Source organism: Triticum dicoccoides, chromosome 6A (genome assembly GCF_002162155.2).
Source record: "Triticum dicoccoides isolate Atlit2015 ecotype Zavitan chromosome 6A, WEW_v2.0, whole genome shotgun sequence".
Classification (NCBI taxonomy): Eukaryota; Viridiplantae; Streptophyta; class Magnoliopsida; order Poales; family Poaceae; genus Triticum; species Triticum dicoccoides.
Window position 1 is genome coordinate 195,071,981 of NC_041390.1, and position 21,168 is coordinate 195,093,148.

At 45.6% G+C, this 21,168-nt stretch overlaps 1 protein-coding gene across 2 annotated transcripts; it reads left to right on the top strand.

Moving 5' to 3' along the window:
* Positions 1-6,471: 6,471 nt before the first annotated feature.
* On the top strand, positions 6,472-17,744 carry LOC119316572. 2 transcript variants are annotated; one of them, XM_037590898.1, is made up of 12 exons: positions 6,472-6,697; positions 6,820-7,041; positions 7,196-7,280; positions 8,810-8,885; positions 9,353-9,529; positions 10,173-10,278; positions 13,028-13,137; positions 13,240-13,329; positions 13,448-13,528; positions 15,321-16,127; positions 17,084-17,264; positions 17,339-17,744. In XM_037590898.1, the coding sequence occupies exons 1-11, from the start codon at positions 6,532-6,534 to the stop codon at positions 17,174-17,176; spliced, it is 2,013 nt and encodes a 670-aa protein (XP_037446795.1). In that variant the 5' UTR covers positions 6,472-6,531; the 3' UTR covers positions 17,177-17,264; positions 17,339-17,744. The 2 variants fall into 2 exon arrangements, with proteins under 2 accessions (XP_037446795.1, XP_037446796.1); XM_037590899.1 differs by having other exon boundaries at positions 6,856-7,041.
* The last annotated feature ends 3,424 nt before the right edge of the window (positions 17,745-21,168 follow it).

Genomic DNA, 21,168 nt, shown 5'->3' on the forward strand with positions numbered 1-21,168 from the left:
CCTCGTAGTGGCGACCAGCCTTTGATGGGCATTCTGTTGCTCCGGGTGCCTGTCCGGTGTGATGTCGCCCGGACTGTTATGTTCGATGGGGTTGGGTGATGGTTCGCCATGCTCTATCGTTGGGTCTATATGATTGTTGTTTCTGCTGAGGCGGGATTTAGAGCGGCGTTGACGCCGCCGCTTTGACTGCTTCTCGAGGGAACAACCCTTCGCTGCGTCCTTCCGTTCCTCGCTGTCGTTTTCTTTGGGTGTGTCCACCATGTATACATCATATGATGAAGTGGGCGTCCAGTGCCCTGTGGGCAGTGGTTCCTGTTCGTCTCCTGCGTCGTCGTCCATACCGTCGATGTCTTTGGAGTCGAGGTCCGGCATGTCTGTTAAGTCGTCGACAGTGGCTATTAAGTGGGTGGTGGGTGGGCGGTGAGCTTCTTCATCATCCGCATCCCGGTCCTGCCGAACGTAATTCGGCCAGGATTCTCCTGACAAGGAGAGTGACCTTAATGAGTTCAGTATGTCGCCGAAGGGCGAGTGCTGAAAAATATCCGCGGAGGTAAACTCCATGATCGGCGCCCAATCGGATTCGACGGGCACGGGCGCAGGCGGTTCAGAGTTCGTGGCCGGGAAAGAATCCGGGAGTTCGGCATCACGGCTCTCATGAAGGGTAAGGTCGGTATTCGGCTCGATCGCCGACGAGAGTGCAGCCTCCGTGGCGGGGTCTATCCACCCGTCCATGGACGACGCAACTGGTTTCGAATTGAGGGTCGGAGCGGCTGCCGGTGCGATCTTCTGAACACTATCCAATGGTAGAGCTAAATCATACTCATCGTGACCGTGCGAAGCACAAGGCAGGGGCTCGAATCCGTCGAAGATCAAGTCTCCACGGACATCGGCCGTGTAGTTTAAGCTTCCAAACCTGACCTGGTGGCCAGGGGCGTAACTCTCGATCTGCTCCAGATGGCCAAGCGAGTTGGCCCGCAGTGCGAAGCCGCCAAACACAAAGATCTGTCCGGGGAAAAAAGTCTCACCCTGGACTGCATCGCTATCGATGATCGTAGGGGCCATCAAGCCTAACGGCGACGACACAGAGGAACTCTTAATGAAAGCACCAATGTCGGTGTCAAAAACGGCGGATCTCGGGTAGGGGGTCCCGAACTGTGCGTCTAAGGCGGATGGTAACAAGAGGCAGGGGACACGATGTTTTACCCAGGTTCGGGCCCTCTTGATGGAGGTAAAACCCTACGTCCTGCTTGATTTATTCTTGATGATATGAGTATTACAAGAGTTGATCTACCACGAGATCGGAGAGGCTAAACCCTAGAAGCTATCCTATGGTATGATTGTATGTTGTCCTACAGACTAAAACCCTACGGTTTATATAGACACCGGATGGGGCTAGGGTTACACAAGGTCGGTTACAAAGGAGGAGATATACATATCCGTATTGCCTAGCTTGCCTTCCACGCCAAGTAGAGTCCCATCTGGACACGGGACGAAGTCTTCAATCTGGTATCTTCATAGTCCAACAGCCCGGCGAAAGGATATAGTCCGGCTATCCGGAGACCCCCTAATCCAGGACTCCCTCACCTACATAACCTATGCGGCCAAGGACACATACGCACGCTACGACATGTATAGGCGGATCTTGGACATGAGGGCGTGTCTGCTTCCGGTAATGGACGAGTACACACACGGCGCAACGTCATGATCAAGCATGCCAGGAAGGTCTAGATGTTGTACTTTATCTGTTTAAGCACATTTATCATCTGAGTGTTTCATGCATTAGCCTATGTGTCGTGATTATCTATTTTGTCTGAAATATTTCTTCTAAGAACCCATTAACCTGTCTGCTTTTTTAGTGGCTATTTGCTTAGGTATGTAACTAGTTCACTCGGTTGTCGTGCTTTGAATCTCCTTCCTCCCAACATATTCCCCTTCTCAGGTGGACCCAGCAAGTCTCGTACACAGACATCTGGGACCAACCACCTATCCATTTATATTTCTTTATTTTGTTCATTCTTTCATCCTCTTCCTATACAGCGGTTGGCGGCGCTGCCGCGCACGCCTCGGTGACCCATCATAGCCTATGGCGTTGGCCAGGCTATCCTTCTATTCCCACACATTATCCGGCGGCGGTAGCTTCACCGGCCCACCCTGCACCTGAACAAGTGAACCCTCGTACTCCCCTCCGCCTGCGTCCCCCCGCGCTCCGGTTCGTTCGGTCCGAGGTCTCTATGTCGTCCTCCGCCTTGATGCTCTCGCTGCGGTGCCGCCGTATGTTGCTCCCCGCCGCTGGTTCGTTTTGTATCCAACAGGTATCAAGCAGCCTCTGGGCCTCCCAGCCTAGCTTGTCTATAAGAATGCAAAACATAAGGTTCTGTTAAACCTGTCGTTCGTCCAACCATTTTATAGACCTTCCCACTTCCTTTATTTTTCGTTTTCATTAATCTTATATCTGAATTTTCTCCCACTTTCTTTTTCGATGTAATCTGAGTTTTCTCCCAGTACTTTTCCCTAGAACCAACTCAACTGTCCCATGTCTAGCCTAAAAAATAATAATACCCCACTCCTATTAACTCATCAAATTAAAATGATATTTTATTTCATAAATTGAAAGTTCTTACAAAATAATAATAATAATAATAATAATTGTTTATATATAACTTGGCAAGTTAACTCCTAGTAATTGCGTACATAAGCTTTCAAAGATTTTACTGACCAATGTACTAATAGACGTGCAATCATGTGTTTATGTTTTTATAACATTTCTCCGTCCAGCTCAACATGATATTTTCACCCAGCCCAGCAAGTCCGTGGATTTCGAGAAAAATGCAAATGGGCTTTAAATTCTACCATATTATATAAACGGGCTGCATAGATGCTACATCATTGTTTCACCCAGCTCATCAAATGGACTAAAAAACCAAATGGACTGGCTGACATGTGGGCCAGTAGGTCGAAGCCTAAGCACTTCCGCAAAAAATAAAAATACAAAGGTCGAGGCCTAAGCAAGGCGTTGGATTTACATCCAACAACCGGCATTCTTCTTCAATCTCTCGTCTTCTTCCCCAGCGCCGGGACCGCCTGCTCCAGCCTCCGACATCCAGCGGTGCTGTTTTGCGCGCCTCCCAGCGTCGAGTTCTCTCTATATGTATAGTAGCTAGCGTCGGCCAAGCACGGAGAAAGAGAGGTTACTTCTCTCTATTAGCTAGCTAACACAATGTGAAACCCCTAAATTAACCCTCCAAAACCCCTAACCCCCCCATAAAAAACAAAAAACCCAGCGCCCGCAAGCTGCTGACGCGGGGCTGCCTTTTAGTCCCGGTTGGTGTTACCAACCGGGACTAAAGGTCCTCCCTCCCGGTTGGTGTTACCAACCGAGACTAAAGGTCCTCCTGCCTAGGCGCCCCCATAGCGGCCACGTGGAGCCCCTTTAGTCCCGGTTCGTAAGCCAACCGGGACTAAAGGTTTTGGGTATTAGTCCCGTTTGTTTTGTCCCGATTCCAAAATCGGGACTAAAGACCCTCTGGAACTGGGACTAGTACCCTGTTTTCTACTAGTGGTCCTAGAGGTGTTGCAGTCCAACCAACTTTATGCCAAACTAAGCAAATGTACCTTTGCACAGCCCCAAGTGGAATACTTGGGACATGTTATCAGGGGAGATGGAGTAGCAACTGACCCTACAAAAATTGAGGCAATAGTCCAGTGGCCCACTCGTGAAAATGTAACTCAACTGAGAAGCTTCCTAGGTCTCACTGGTTACTATAGAAGATTCATACAAAACTATGATTTTACCTGCAAACCTCTATTTCAATCTTTGAAAAAGGACATTTTCAAGTGGGAAAATGAGCAAATGGAAGCTTTCAACATCTTGAAACATATTAAATGACCCAAGCACCTATCCTGGCCCTGCCTGACTTTTCTCAACCTTTCATCTTGGAGACAGATGCATGTGCTTATGAGATTGGTGTTGTACTTATGCGGGAGGCCAAGCCCCTCTCGTATTTTAGCAAGACCATTGGTCCTAAAGCAGGTGCCATGTCAACATATGATAAAGAGGCCATGGCCATCATTGAAGCTTTGAAACATTGAAAAGCACTATTTTGCTGCCTCTTCATTGATTATAAGAACTGATCAACAGAGTTTGAAATATATGCAAGAGCAAAAACTGACTGAGGGCATTAAACACAAATTACGAGTCAAGCTATTGGGCTATAGTTTTAAGATTGAGTACAAGCAAGGCAAAGACAACAAGGTTGTTGATGCCCTTTCTAGAGTCAAATACAGGCTACATTCAATTATTGCAAGTCAAGCAAGACATGTCTGGATATCTGAAGTAATTTCCAGCTATGACCAGGATCAAAGATGCAAGGACCTCCTCTCTCTCCCCTCTCTCAACTAGCAACTTCTGCAGTTATTGCCCCTAACTATGCACTACAACAAGGCATCCTCAGATATAAAAACAGAATTCTCATTGGCAAGGACACTAATCTTAGAAATCAGCTAGTATCTGCCTTACACAATTACGAGCTTAGAGGCCACTCTGGACACAGGGCTACTCATCAGAGAGTCAAACTCCTCTTCCATTGGCCTGACATGAAACAATTCATCTATGACTATATCAAGTAGTGCCCCACTTGTCAAATCAACAAACCTGAGCACAACAAGTACCCTGGTCTACTACAACCACTCCCAGTCCTGATTTTGCCTGGTGTCACATTAGCATGGATTTTGTGGAAGGGCTCCCAACATCACACCACAAAGACATGATTCTAGTTGTGGTGGATAAATTCACCAAATATGAGCATTTTATTGCAATGAAACATCCCATCACTGTCAACATTGTGGCCACGACTTTCATTGATAACATTTTCAAATTACATGGGCTGCCTTCAGTTATTGTCACTGTCAAAGATAGGATTTCACCAGCCACCTTTGGCAAGAACTTTTCAAGAAGCTGGGCATCAGATTACACATGAGTACTTCTTACCACCCTCAATCTGATGCCAAACAGAAAGAGTTAATCAATGTTTGGAAAACTACCTGAGGTGCATAGCTTTCTTACAACCTAAGAAATGGATGAATTGGCTCTCTCTAGCTGAATGGTGGTACAACATCAGTTACCATCTCTGAAAATCACACCTTTCCAACCACTGTACAACAGACCTCCAAACATGATCTCTGAAGCTGCCCTTTACCCAACTGAACAAGTTCAAGAGTTTTCCTCAGTCCTCACTGTTGAACAAACTTCAGCACCTATCAAAGCAAATCTGTTGAAGGCACAAGAAAGAATGAAACACTATGCTGACAAAAAGAGGTATGAAAGAACCTTGTAAGTAGGAGATATGGTCTACCTCAAACTGCAACCCTACAGATACACTACCTTGAGTGTCCATAGATTTCTGAAGCCGCACTCTAAATATTATGGCCCCTTCAGAATAATTCAGAAAGTTGGTCAAGTGGCATACAAATTGTTCTTACCCGGTCATTGCAAGTTACATTCACATTTAATGTCAGTCAATTGAGCATTCGAGGCCACAAGCCATCCCAAATCCCAACTTACCACTCCTCAATGCAGATGGCACTATTCTCCTTGAACTTGAGAAGCTTTTGGAGAGAAAGCTCATTCCCAGGACTCAAGGCGATATCCAAATACCAGTTATGCGTTGGCTCATTAAATGGAGTAACATGGATGAGAAAGATGCTACTTGGGAAGATGCAACATTCATACAAAAAGTTTTTCTGGCCTTTCAGCCCTGAGAACTGGTCTGAAGTCGACCGTGGGGAGTTGTCAGGACCCAATTGAAGCTTTACTGAAGAATACACAACAATTCAGTTATATTTACATCCCCAACCACTGACACGAAGCAACACAGGCCGTCCATTGTCTATCTGATGCTCCTCCATCCCCCGTACCGCTTCGCTGTGAAGGAAGGCCTTGGATCGCGTCCATCCAACATCGGACGGCTACCCTTTACGGGCAAGTCGCTTTTTTACTTTCCGGCAAGAACTACAATGATCATTTGCCTCCATTTTTACTATCTTTCTTTCTTCCAACTTGCAAAGCTATAAAGCCAAGGCTCCAGCTCGATAGAGAACCATTTGATGTGTTAGGGTTTCCCCCTCCGCCGCCAGTGTTCCTGGCCGGCCTTTAGGTTCCTTTGGTTTTACACTAAAACTCTCGAATTCGTCCAATAAAGCGAGCTAGTTCGAGTGGAATTCAGTCTAGATTTTTGAATGTTGTTCTTCAGACTCTTTCTGGGTCTGACAGCGTGCTGACGACGATTTGAGAGGGAGGAACGCAAAGAACGTCGCCGCCGCATCGGCCGCCTGCGCGCGCTCGCGATGCCTTGTTCTGCTTTTTTGGCGCGAGAAGACGATACGACGGCGTATTTTGGCGCCAGTGGAGCTCACGGCTGGGTAGATGGGCTTCTAAAATATCCTGGCCCATATCAGTGCGTTCGCTGGCATAGAGGAGCCGGTTCCGGGAAAACCCTCCCCGTTATCTTTCTTTTGCCCCTTTCAACTCCGGCGATGCTCCTCCTCTACTGCCGCCCCTTCCCCTCTCCCTGCCCTCCACTCCGCCGCCTCCTACGATGCCGCTGCACCTGTTCTTCCGCCTCCTCCCCCATTGTTCCGTACCACCAATCCTTCGCCCGTCGCATGGCCCTCGCAGGCATCCACCCCCACCACCGCATTGGTACGCCGCTCCCCGCCGCCTCGACTCGTTACTTCGAATCCAGTGCCCTCTTCCGCGTGTGGAAAAGGAAGAAATATATCAATCAGCTTACGAGAAGTGCCTTTTTGTCTGGTGCCATCTAGGATTCTTACTTGCTGCAGATTCCTGTTTTCTTGCAGCGGTTGGGGTCTCGGGTGGGCCGGACTCTATGGCGCTGTGCGTGCTGACGGCGGCTTGGAAGAAGGCGGCGAAGGGCGGGTCCGGGGGATTCGTGGAGGGGCTCCTGGGGGTCGTGGTCGACCACGGGCTGCGGCTCGAGAGCGCCGACGAGGCGCAGCTAGTGCGCCACCGGGTGCACGGCATGGGTAAGCTTATGGCATGCAACTTTTGTACTTTTTTTTTGAATGAAAGCTGGTTTAGAAGAACTTTGGTAGAGCTGCTGATACTTAGGTGTCTCAGGCTGCATTTGCATAAGACTTAAAAGATGATGAACCTTGAGGTGTTACGGCTTTGTTGTAGGTGTTATATGCGAGATTGCCAGATGTGAGTGGCCTAATGGGCGGCCAAAGCTAGGGCATCTGCAAGAGGCAGCCCGCGAAATGAGGTATTTGTCAGTCCTGTTTTGCCCGTTATTGATATCAGATTATTTTCACTTGATACAAGCTTAGTGTTCATGGCTATTTATATGTTGGAGACATTGTAATATAGAGCCTGTTTGGGACTGCTCTGCTCCTTAAAATTCAGCTCCGCTCCAGAAAACACAAACCAAACGGGGTAACTCCACGATATGCCGCTCCACAAAGAAACTAGAATCTGGGGCACAACTCCCAGTTTTTCATGAAGCTCTTCAGGGGGTGCTCCAAAAAACTCTAGAAGCTGAAGTTGGGTGGAAATTACCCACCACTGCCACCAGTAAGTGGATACCCCTTCGTTTCTCCCCCCTCGACCAATCAAATAGATCCTTTCCACCAAATTTCTCATTCTTGAAGCTGGAGCTAGATGGAAGCCAAGCATTCTCTTTGGTAGTGCTACAACTTCTGGATGAAACTGCTCCAAAGTGAATTTAATGGAGCGAAACTGATTTTGGTGAAGCGAAGCAGTCCCAAACAGGCTCATAGAGTTAGTTTGGCCAAATTTTCTTGAAGTTCATTCCGCTGTTCTACTTTACCATGTAATGCTTTGTGTTCTTTGTCAACGATATCCAGATATGAACATATAAGTGTGCTACAGAAGCTCGAGATAAGTAGGATATTCATCACATCAGTACTGTGGTTATATAAAAGGACCTATGTGGATCTACCCGATGGGAGATGGTAGCACGGGATATTTTCAACCGGTTTGGATGACGGTCATGTAATAGGATAGGCAGTTAGAGTTCCTATCTTTTTATGCCAGCCGGTTGTGACTTTTCTATTACTGTTTAGCTCTTCGTGAGCCTTTTTTTGTTCTTTGTTCGACACATGGAGACTTATGTTGGACCTTTTGCTTTTTAATAATCATGGCCGTATGCATCATTCTGATGCAGAGGCTGGGGCGAACCCCCCTTTTCGAAAAATAAAAGGACCTATGTTGGTTGAGCAATCTTCATAGTTGTGGCTTCTGCTAAGACACAATTGTTTTTCTAATCATTTCAGACGGGAACACATTTTTGGTGTGTGCTAAGACATAGTTGTGGCTCTCTGCTAAGATACAGTTCTTCCCATTGTCATTTCATATTTGTGATGGAAATTATTTTTCTGTTGGTTGTGGAATATTCACGTATATGTACCTAAGTGTCTGAACATTCTTTGTGGAGTATTTGCCTATATATGTAACTGAATTTTCTTCAGCATCGTTGACATCCAGAACTGTGGTGGCTAAGTGGCTACCTTTGCCTAGGTCACATGTGTCCTCTTGCCAATAAAGAATTGAAATACTAAAATTTGACATGTTGTACACCGACCACTAAGATATATAAATCTATTAATATACCGCCATGATGGAAATGATACTTGTGTTCTTTGTGGAATATTTGCCTATATGTACTCAGTGTAGTGTATGTTCTTTCAATTCTGTCTGCCAGTTTGTTCGCAAACACAGAACATCTTAGTCCATTTTGATAAAGCCTGACGCAACTTGTTCTTATGAATTCAGGTACCAAAAACTGTTGGACATTTGTATAAAGCAGCAAATAGGAGTGTTGCTTATTGCACACCACTCTGATGACCAGGTCTGTCAAGATGAAGATGTGTTCATTTTTTGTTTTAATGGTGAAGATGTCCGCACTCATAAAGAATTACTTCTGTTAAAGAGCATGAAACTAAATGACAGCTGTCGATATATTCAAAGGCGTGCAGTAATTTTCAAGTTTCTCAGCTTATGCTAGTACAAACCCCACTAGAATTCATACAAAGTGAGTTAGCTTTAGATATGGCGCTATTGTGCATTCATATACCACTCTATCTTGATTTGCCCACTTCGTTGCTAGGGTAAATCTACATGGGCATTTGATTGCATGGATGAATGGTATGGAGTGAAGACATAAAAGCTTTTTAGTTTAATTTTTAACAATGTTCATTGTGATGCCTGAGGATCAGTTAATCTAATGTATAATTGCATCTTTGATGATCTACTTGTCAATCATTGCCACTGCAGACTATATTTTATATCTGAATGAATTAAGTCTTCCAATTGCAGGCAGAGCTCTTTGTTCTGAGATTATCTCGCAACAGCAGGGTTCTAGGTCTTGCTGGTACAGCCTTTGTGTCCCAATTGTTTGCACCTAATTTAAAATATGATGGACATAATTTTTGTCGTTATGGCATCCTTCTTGTTCGGCCCATGCTTGACTTTTCAAAAGATGACATGTATAAGGTAAGCTTTTGATAACGTTCATGCTATTTGGAATCAGTAATTCATTTTAGTCACAACTTTGTGTAAATGGGCTGACAAAGGCCCAATCCTATTCTTATTATAGTTTAGGGATGACATGGCACTTGAGCAAAATCAGATTTTGATCATATGATCACATTTTGAAATCGATGGGATTATTTTCCATTTGAAGTTTCAATGGAGCTTTTTAAATGTCATTGGGCAACTTTTACAAGTTTAGATTAGTATTGATCAAACACATGATTAAATTTTAGGTTAAGTAGGGCTTGAAGTGCCATATCATTATGATGATTAGTTGGTAATCAAATATATTTAGGCCTTTATTGACACACTTATACAGATTTAGGAGGTTTAAATGCCAAGTTTACCAACCCAAGTAACATTTTACCAAGCCTTTTATTTTCAGAGTTGAGTCAGCCTATCTTTACTGAATGGCATTCTTACCCACATTACTAACAATTATGAAGGAGAAATGATAACTTGATAAAGTTCATATGGACACTAAAGCTTCTTTTATCTGGTTTTGAAAATAAAGCCTTCCATAGAAAAATCTCTATTGATTTGAGCTGTCAGTTGTTTCAAAATTTTATGTGCCTTTCACGAATTGGTAAACCGTTCTCCACAGATATGTCAAGGAAGTAATCATTTGTGGGTTGAAGATCCAACAAATAATAGTATGCAGTATGCCAGGAACCGCATTCGAGCATCTTTGAGATGTTTATCCACAGAAGGTTTGCAGTTGCACTTAGCTACCAATATTAATTTGTTTATAGTCCTCGTCTGTTGTTTTCATCATCCTCATGTCTTCTCGTTGTTATCAAAATGCTATATGGTGTGAGGAGGATGCTTGTCATCAGGTGCATAGCTCATTTTTGTATCAATCAACTATACTGTTGACTTGGAATATGTAATTGGATAGCTGTTTATTGTTTGGCTGAGCATTCATAGTTCCTTACATGTTATGTTAGACATGCTTAATTCCTTGAGGTTTGAGTCTTAGTGTTTTCACACAATTAACTATGATAAGTGTCATACTTGGTTATTGGGACAAACTTGATCCATTATCCATTGCCCATCCACAATTGTGTAATTCCCTTTTTTTTCGAAAAGGGGGGACTCCCCGGCCTCTGCATCAGAACGATGCATATGGCCACAATTATATATAAATAAGGTAGTTCGACAAGGTCTTGCAGTCTGGAAACAAATGAAAGGCTAGCTCACAAAGAGCCACAAAGCCAAAAACAAAAGGCCCAAAAGCCACAACCGGCTGGCAAAATAAAGATAGGTAAACTAATCGCCTATCCTATTACATGACCGCCATCCAAACCGGTTGAAGATATCCTGCGCCACCATCTCCCACCGGACAGATCCAGTAACCAAACGCTCCTTGGCCTCCGTCGGAGTGAGTAAGGACCACATACGGATTAGCGCAGTAGCCCTGAACAAAACCTGCAAAAAATGAATAGTTGTTGTTCTGTTAAAAGCCAAATCATTTCTGCAGTTCCAAATTGCCCATAACTACGCACATGCTCCTACGCGGATTTGTCTAGCTGTCTCGGACTCTATCCCAACAAGCCACGTTCCAAATAACGAACTGACCGAAATCGGAGGAGTAATGTTAAAGGCAATTTGCACCGTGCGCCACAACACTCTCGCCAACGGGCAATCAAAGAAAAGGTGCTTGATAGATTCGTCCCGATCACAGAAACTACACCTAGTAGATCCTGTCCAGTTGCGCTTAACCAAATTATCTTTTGTTAAGATGATTTGTTTATGTACAAACCACATAAACACTTTGATTTTCAAAGGAACCTTGACTTTCCAAACATGTTTGGAACTAGGAATAACACTAGAGTTTATGACATCAATATACATCGACTTGACAGTGAATACTCCAGACGTAGTAAGCTTCCAACACAACTGATCGGGCTGATGAGTGAGCTGAACCTCCATCAGTCTACTCACCAGATGAAGCCATGCTTCCCATCGGTCACTAATAAGCACCCTCCTAAACTGAATATTAAGGGGCGTTGACTGCAAAATCGCTGCGACCAGAGCATCACGTCGCTGCATAATACGATATAGGGACGGATACTGCAGAGCCAACGGCGTTTCACCCAGCCGAGTATCCTCCCAGAATCGAGTGTTGTTGCCATTACCGACAATAAACTTTGTTCTATTAAAGAAAGCAGCTTTGACTCTCATAAGCCCCTTCCAAAACGGCGAGTCAGTCGGTCTCACTGTCGCCTGTGACAAAGTCTTAGAGTGCAAATACTTGCTACGTAGAATCTGCGCCCAAGTTGCCTCAGTCTCAGCTGATAGCTTAAATAGCCACTTACTGAGAAGGCATCTGTTCTTGACTTCTAGATTCTCAATACCAAGACCCCCCTGGTCCTTCGGTCGGCAAATAATATCCCATTTGGCTAGTCGGTATTTTCTCTTAAGTTCATCACTCTGCCAGAAGAAACGAGACCGATAGAAGTCCAGCCTTTTCCTAACCCCAACTGGGACTTCAAAGAAGGATAAAAGAAACATAGGCATACTCGTGAGCACCGAATTAATAAGAATCAATCGGCCTCCATAAGACATGAGTTTACCCTTCCAGCAGCTCAGTTTCTTCTCAAACCGATCCTCGATGCACTTCCATTCTCTGTTTGTCAGCTTACGATGGTGAATGGGAATACCTAGGTATGTAAAAGGTAGTGCTCCCAATTCGCATCCAAACAATTGCTTATAAGCCTCTTGTTCTTCTTTGGCTCTACCAAAACAGAACAACTCGCTTTTATGGAAGTTAATCTTCAAACCGGTCAATTGTTCAAATAAGCATAACACCAGCTTCATATTGTGTAATTCCCTTTAATAGATGAATAATAATGCTCATCTGATGGAGCTATTTATCTCCTGGAATCAGGATAAATTTTCTGTGCGATTTATTGGTTTTTAATGTTTCTTGCTTGGGTCTGGTTCTATTTTGAACATGAAATCTTAATATTGTATAGTGAAGCACGTTCTGTGTCTTAATGACACAAAAAATGGAGTCAGTAGGAGGAACACAGTAGTTAAGTTAATCTTACTCGTTTAAGGTGGTTATTTAATCTGTGGTTCAAAAGAGAGCATAATTATGTTTTCATGGTATCTAATTCTCGATAAAGTTGTCTGTGCTAACTAATTCTCCCTCCAAGTCATAATATAGATCGTTAGAGTTGAGCATGATAATTAAGGGAGTGAAATGAACAGACGGCATTGTCAAATGAGCAGTCGAGCATGCATAATTAATTGCATTATCACCATTCTTACTTTTCTAATTAGAGTCACTTGTGAATTATATGGGAATGGAGACATCGTAGAGCTATTAACAGACACATATGAGGAACATGTTCGAGTTAATCACAAGATTCCTACCTACATATTGTGTGCGTGTGTGCGCCGGGGAGGTGGTGTGTTTATATGCATTCATCTGACAAGACCATTTATCTTCAGGTACCTTTCAGTCAGAACTTCAGAAACTGATATACGCATGCCGGTTGACACGAGCATGTGTTGACAATGCCTGCAGTATGGCTGTCAAGCAGTCTATCACAATAACGGAGGTCTGCCCTTCTTCTGTACCTGGATTTGAAGTCTCCTAGTACCATGCTATTATTGAATTTCCTGGACTCTTTTTCCCCTTAAAATTCCTTTATTGTTTGCAGTATGGGTATGCTGTCATTGACCTAGAAAAACTTGATGCGCAAAATGTTGATGATCTTTCTCTTTCACAATATTTAGCTTGTGTATTACAGGTACATTTTAAATTCATCATAGTTTGTTTATAGTAACACATATTGTCGAAAGGTTTTCTATTAAAGTTTCTCATCAGATTGTTTGTGGGATGGGATATTGATATTTAGTTGTTTTTAGTTTGTTTCACAGAGGCACAGGCCAATCCGTGGCAGATCTGCTCAATTGTTCATGGACTACATCCGTAATACACCTTGCAAGGTTCTTTCTTCTTACCTATTTCAGTGTTATCTCACAAACTTCTAAATGAGCTACATATGTTGCTTCCTTACAGTCTCCCTTAAAAAAAGAAGAGTCTCAGCTTGTTATTCTTTAGGTCTATCCTATTGTACCAAAGGATATAATCTAGGGCCCGATATCTTATAATAAAATGAATTATGCAGTAGTAAACAGCTCCCCCGCAGCGGGAGAGAGCTCCGCCGCCGCCGCCGCCCGATCTCCCGCCTCCGGCCACCTCCTTCACAACAGAGACTAGATCCGAAGCTCTCTCCTCACCCTCTCTCCATCCATCCCGGAGTCCAGCGCTCTCGGGCGACTTGGGGGCCACCTCCCTCCCGCCGCCGGCATAGCCACCTCGTCTCCCTCCCTCCCTCGCCGCCGCATGAGGCTGGCGCCGGGCAAGCCCGTGGCGCAGCCGGGGACTGCGGCGGCGGGGCCCTTGCTGCGTCGCCTTGCGCTGGAGAGCGATTGGATTTGGGGCAGCGGCCCTTCCGGCGAGGCCCCTCCGTGCTACAGCGAACGGCGGGGCTGGCGTGGTGCCGGTGGTCTGGTCGGACGGCTGACGGATCTTCGGTGAACCAGGGCTTGGCGTGGCTGCTCTGGTGGCCGGCGGCGCCTGATCTGGCCGCTGTCCTCCGGCCCTGATCGGTGTGCTTCTCTCTTGCGGGTTCCTGGCGGTGCCGGCGTGGCTTGCCGGGACCCTGGCCGGTGGCCGGGGGTGAAGCTGGTGGAGGAGATCCAGATTGGGGGAAACCCCTTGGTCGGCCCTGGCCGGCCGCACTGACGACGACGCTCAAGGGCGCCGCTTTTCTTCTTGGAGACGTCGGTCTACGTCTGCTCCTCTACTTTCCCCCTACCCGCCTCTCGGGTGAAAACCCTAACTCCGGCGGGCAGCAGCGGCGTCCTTGACGTCGTGACCTTCCGGAAGGCGTCGCCGTGAGGGCTGAGTGGTGGTGGGCACTGTGTGGATCCTTGACGGTTGCTGGTGGTGGGCACTGCTTTGGGGGAAACCCTAGGATCTGGTCTTCCAGATCGGACGATGGCGATATTGCGGTGCCGTTTCTCTCTTGGGAGCATCGTTTGTGGAGCAGCGCTGGATGGCAGAGGCAGGAGGTGGAGCTGCTTCGTCTTGCATGGAGCTTTGGTGGAGCTGTCAAGTCATGCCTGGCCGACAGATGCTACGCCGAGTCATGCCTGGTTGGCAGGTGCTACGCATGAAAGTCTTCCAAAGTCTTGGACGGATGAGCGCAGGGTGGTGGCGCCGTGGTGGCGTCGACGGATGTCCGGACTGGCAAGGATGATGCGGATCTCTCTCCTGAATATGGGTCAGTGGTCCGATGATGATGGCGACTTCTAAAGCGTGTGCATGTGGTGTGCGCTTTAGGTCTGCTGCATCAGCTGTTGGTTCCGATACGTTATGTGGATGGATTGGCGACGACATCGGTTTTAGATATGGGGAGTGAGAGCACTCCACATTATCGAGTTTGTAGGTGTGAGTGGTGGTTTCGGGTGGATTGATGTATGTTTTTGTCAGACCTTTGTGGAATAATTAATAAAGATGGCAGCATGCATCGATTGATGCAGAGGCCGGGGGTTTAACCTCCTTTTCCAATTTTTTTTAGAAAAATGCAGTAGTAACCAGCACATGTGGATTCTCTTTAGGGAAACATTATTGGGCTCTATATGCATTTATGCCTGTCATGATTAGCTATATTCTTCAGCCTCTAGCATAAGATCTTATTGATTTGCCGAGTAATACTTCAATCTCCTGCAGGGTGCCCTTACTGTAGCTGGTTGTTACCTTTGTGCTTTTCCGAAGTCTAAAGGTACAAAAGTACTAGTCTGTTCCTCTGTTGACTCGATGGAGTCATTTTCTGTTGAGATGTCCTACAAGTGTTCCTATGAAGAACAGCCTTCACCAGTACCTGAGATTGATCAGATAGCACGTGAAGCACGCGTACACTCCAACGAATTTCTACAGTGCTCAAGCATACCTTTTGTGAATTATAGTTCTTCTACTGATGTTCTGAATAGAGCAAAGGATCACAATATAATAGGTGATTTTGTGTTAGAAAAACTCCTTTACCTGCAGACAGAAGAGCATCAGAAATTTTGTGCAACAAAACATAAAAATGAAGAACAATACTTGGAGAAAACAAACTTTCCTGATGTGAAAGTTCTTTTTCTCTGGCCTGGTGAAACATGTCACTTTATGAGCAAGTTCTTGATTACATGGAATGCTTTGGAGGTTGTTCCAAATGGAATATGCTCACAAGACAGTAAAAACCTCCTATGCCAGCATTGTGCAGTGAATCAGGACGGAAGTCTTGCAGTTCGTCACATGTTTGATACCGATTGGTTGTTCCTTGCTGAAGTTTCTAAAATCCGCTCAATGGAAGAGAATCAGAATGTCTCAAAAGTTTCCAATAATAAATTGGAGGATGATGTACTCCTGAAGCACTCTAGATATTTACAGTTATCAGCAATGAAAGCTCTTGAGGTCCTGAAATCTATTCCAGCTTCTGCAAGACGAACACTGCCAGTACTGACCAATTCTCAAGGTGACGTACTGAGCATACCAGTAAGTGTCCATTCAAATCCCTTTACATGTCTCCCTGCCTGTAATTTCGACTGATTTCATGATATTCTATTCTAAGAAAAGTTGTCTCATCCATCAATCCTTTGGAGGCCTAGTTCTAGTAAATTACGTATGAACTAATGGATGGCAAGAGAGACAACCTATCTACCTGCTTCATGGTATAATAGAGTATTGGGGTCTTCGTACAGTTTGAAACACGGTTGCTCCAAGGAATATTGGCAGCCAGTGATCTGGCATTCTGGCCTGAAAAAGTACAGTTGGTTTTCAAGTTTTGTGGAACCAGAATAGTTGAATGTTTTAAAGCTTTGGGTATTGTTATTTGTTAGAGATTAACATAAAATTACCAGAAGAATTGACCATGTTTCTGAACAAAATCCATTTACTGATCTGCAACATATTATCTTATTCTTGCTTCTATTACCATGCATAACACTAATAGAAAATTCAGTAGCTCCGTGATTCTGGAGGCCAGCAGATAATCCACACACTTGAGGCTTTGGGTGATATTTGTATGTAGCTTTTCTAGAACTTGCTGACATTCGGTATGATATAGTTGTCAGCTCTATGAAATACAAGTATACATTAGATGGTGAAGGCAGCTTTTTCTTGGCTCTCCGTATCAGCTAGAGATGACAGTAAAAACATGCAAGACAATGAGTTATTTCTAGCAATTATTGCTTGCATTCCTCTTAAATTGTGTGATGATGATTTAATCAGAAAATGTATAACTAGGGGATGGCATCTGGTACAGCTGTGGTAATGCTTTCCCTTATTACTCTAAGAGACCATCCATTAGCTAAGGCAGTCATCCCTCTTTTCCAACTCAGCAAAAATCCTATGTGATATCTCTGGGGAAGGATGACATCAGTCCATTGGGGTCAATTTCGGTCAAGGAAGCTTTACTACTCTTGAGCTAATATTCTTACTTTTTTCATTAGAGTATTGGCTTCCAGTGTTGCCCAAGCCTGTCAATCAAAGCATTATTCCATCCAAGAGTGCCACTTGGTGGGGGATACACTTCATATTTATGATGGCTCGAGTTTTATTTTTGGCAAAAAAAGAGGACTTATCAAGGACATTGAGATATGAGCAACTGCCAGTATTTCAGAAATACTATTGGTAACTTCTCTCACTTGGTCAATCATGTTTGTGCTTATTTAATCTCAATATATTTTCTTGTCAACCTATTTCAGGTGTTGAATTGCTACTGTCTGAACCTTGGCAACTCTGGGCGTGGTAAATGAATGATTGCACGCCACAGTATTGTGCAGACCGATGGGGAACTTGGGCTGCTGTAGAGAATATGCCTGTTCATATTGTAGAGGAAGACCATCTTTTGGCTCAATAGCTGTAACTTATGAACGAGTTGCATCGAGATTTAAGGTGTGCAAGAGCTACAAACATATGCTAACCAGCTTGAAATTAGGATGGGAATTGTACTAAATGATAATATCCAGTGGCGGTGATGAATCACTACATCAATTACAGGTGAAGTTGGTCTGATGCGCTTGTATATACTTATCTTCTAAATAAAGTTTAATGTATTGTCAGGGACTTCCTTATAATTTATCCACCCTTACAAACAGGGGATTTTGTACAGACACTTGGGGTTGTTTGGTTAGCGAGCTTTTAGAGAACCAGTTAGCTATAAATGTGTTTTAGATTCTAACCAACTAAAACTTTGTTTGGCTTATCTAACTAATTCTTGGATAAGGAAAATTTGGTTCTCGTAATACCCAAAATTTGTGTTTTTAGAAAAACGGCTCTGAGACGTTTTTGCGCAAACGCGTTTTAGAAAAACCAGCTCAAAGCTCAGCGTGTGGCATTGAGTTGCATGAAGAATGTCTTCCGCCATGACAAACCATGACGGGCGGCGACAATCACAACGTGTACGACTCGATGGATGGAGGCTTGACCTGCCACAACCACGACCGTCGGGGCCGGCGGCCGGATGGATCGCTGGCGACTGCGCCGTGTACGGCTACACTGACGGCGACCTCCTGGTCCTCGCCGACGGCGCAACGCTGCCCATGTCCTTCATAAAACTGGAGCGTCACGTCTCGGCGCTTGTTATTTAGCCAAAGCGTGGCCTCCGCCGTGTGTTTGACTGCAATGCATAGTTGCGTATGCATGACACCACGACGGCAGAGTACTACTGCGACACCGACGTGCAGCAGCCCGAGGGAGAGGTTGCGCGGGACTGACGACCTCCTCGCCGGGAGAAACGCCCTGCCACGGCGACGGTGGCATAGCCGCACGCGGAGTCCGGTTGGCCAGATGGAACGTGAGCAGCGGCCAGAGTAGATTCTATGCCGAGGGCGATGACCAGACAGAATCGTTGTGGCCGGAGGGTACACGGTCAGTAACGACGGAGGAGTCCTAGATCGGAGTTTGAAGGTTTGTCAATGATGGCCGAGCGGTCAAATTAGGAAAAGGTCACGCGTGAGCTTATGATAGACTAGTTACTATCCAAACAAAGAACTATACAGCCGTGATTTATTACTTTCCTAACCCAAACATAATTTTGCATAAACTCATAATCGATAAAATATATTCTAAAACGGGTTTTGCTAAGAATCAGCTAAAAACTGATTTTCTATATACTCGGGGCCAACGCTCCATATCCAAACAACCCCTTACTGAACGTCAGGATGACAAAAATTGTAGTCTGATGGTTGGTTCGTAAATGCGGTTCAGGTTGTTATGGGGCAGTAGCAACTTCAGCTCTAACCTTCGTGGGCTTGTGCTAGGTGATCTGGGATGAAGCCACTGTCAAAGTGCTGAGAATTTATTGGCGATACCACTGAGAAGTCCAGTAAATGACTAAGGAGGCAGTTTGGCTTTGCTAACTGGAAGAGGCATATAGGCCAAATCGTCAAAGATAATTGGAGTAGGTTGAAACTACTACTGAGAGGCAAGGGTTATCAGTCCGATTCTACTCAACTAAATGTCATGGGTACTAAAATAGCTGCAGTTTTCGCCAACAATTGGTACCAATATATTTCATACCCTCAGTTTCTCAACAATGTTAGGGTTACCCTGATCTGTTGTAGTGGGACACTGATGACCTTAGCCCTAAGGGTGCAAGGGGTGGCCCGCTAGAACTTGTTAAACATGCAACATGCCACGTTATGTGACCGGCCCATTTCATAGGAGATAGTTGAGATAGTTAGGTTGTTAGAGTCTTATGTTTATCTCATGTAACCTCTTATCTCTATCTCCTTTCTTGATCTCCAAGCTTGTAATCCAAACTGCATGTATGCGCTGTTATGGGAGGTGCGCCCCATCTATTTAACACGAACCCGTCGGCCTGAGTGAGGCAAGACGTTCTGCTAGTTCATACATGGTAATCAGAGCCCCATCTCTTCCCATCTACTGAGATCCCATCTAACCGAGCCTAGCCATGTCTTCCTCCTCCTTCGGCGCCTCCCAACCTACCCTCAATGGACAGGTCATCGAGAAGCTAACACGCACGAACTATGTGCTGTGGCGCACGCAGGTCACTCCCCATCTGCGTGGCGCCGGTGTCTTCAGCTACGTCGACGGCACCACGCCAGAGCCGGCCAAGCTTCATGTCACCAAGGACAAGGATGGCAAAGAAAGCTCATTGCCCAACCCTCTCCACCCAATCTGGGTCAGGGAGGATCAGCAGGTGTTGGGCTACTTGCTCAGCACCCTCTCCAAGGAGGTGCTCGTCACGGTGACCACGGCGCATGCACTCTGGACCACGTTGGCAGGTATGTTCTCGTTGCAGTCCATGAGCCGTGTGAACAATATCAGGGTGGCGCTCATCAACGCACAGAAGGGCAACCAGATGGTCGCCGCCTACTAAGCCTCTCTCCGCGGCCTCGTCGATGAGCTTGCTGCTGCGGGGAAGGCCATCCAAGACGACGAGCTCATCTCCTACATCATCCACGGGCTCGACGTCGACTACCAGCCCCTTGTCCCCTCCCTTGACGCCTGCGTCATGCCGGTCTCCCTCGACGAGCTCTACGCCATGCTCAGCAACTTCGACCAGCGCATGGCCCAGTTCAACCACTCGGGCGGCGGCTTCCGCTCCTCTGCCAACGCCGCGGTCCGCGTCCGTGGTGTCAGCTCACGTGGTCGTGGCTCTTCTCGCAACAAGGGGAGGTCTGGAGGTCACGATGGTGGCGGCAACAGTGGCGTCGGCAGCTCCAACGGCCGCTCCGGTGCCTCCCGCGGTCGCCGTGGTGGCGGTCAAAATCAGGCCCAATCAGAGACACCCCGCTACCAAATTTGTGGTAAGCCAGGGCACACCGCGAAGGAGCTTGTATTGTTATGATGAAGATGACGATGACTCCCAAGATGAAGAAAAGGTGGCCGTCGCGGCTGATGGATCCTACGACGTCGACACCAATTGGTATGTTGATAGTGGTGCCCCTAATCACATAACCAATGAGCTTGAGAAAGTCATGATGAAGGAAAAGTACCATGGCAAAGATCACATCCACACGGCAAGTGGAGAAGGTATGCAGATTTGTCACATTGGTCATTCTATTTTTCGTACCCCTCATCATCCAATTCACCTTAAGAAAATCTTGCATGTCCCTAGTGCTGCTAAAAGTCTTCTCTCTGTTCATAGAATTGCCCTTGATAATCATGTTTTCCTCGAATTTCATCCATACTACTTTTTGATCAAGGACCAAGCAACGAAGAAGGTTCTCTATCGAGGTAGATGTGTTCGAGGGCTTTACCCGTTGATTCCGGAGCTTAGGAGACTCGATAAACAAGACAATGGTGTTGTCAAAGTCTCGTCAACACGGTGGCACGATCGATTAGGGCATGCTGCTTTTTTCTTTAGTTGAAAGATTACTTAGGAAAAATAAACTCCCATTTGTTGGTGAGCGAAATGTCGAAACTATTTATGATTCCTGTCAATGTGCCAAAAGTCATCAATTATCATATCCAATATCTACTAGTGTTTCTACCAAACCACTTCAAATAATTTTCTCTGATGTGTGGGGTCCTGCCCCTACCTCTGTTGGTAGACCACGAGTATTAT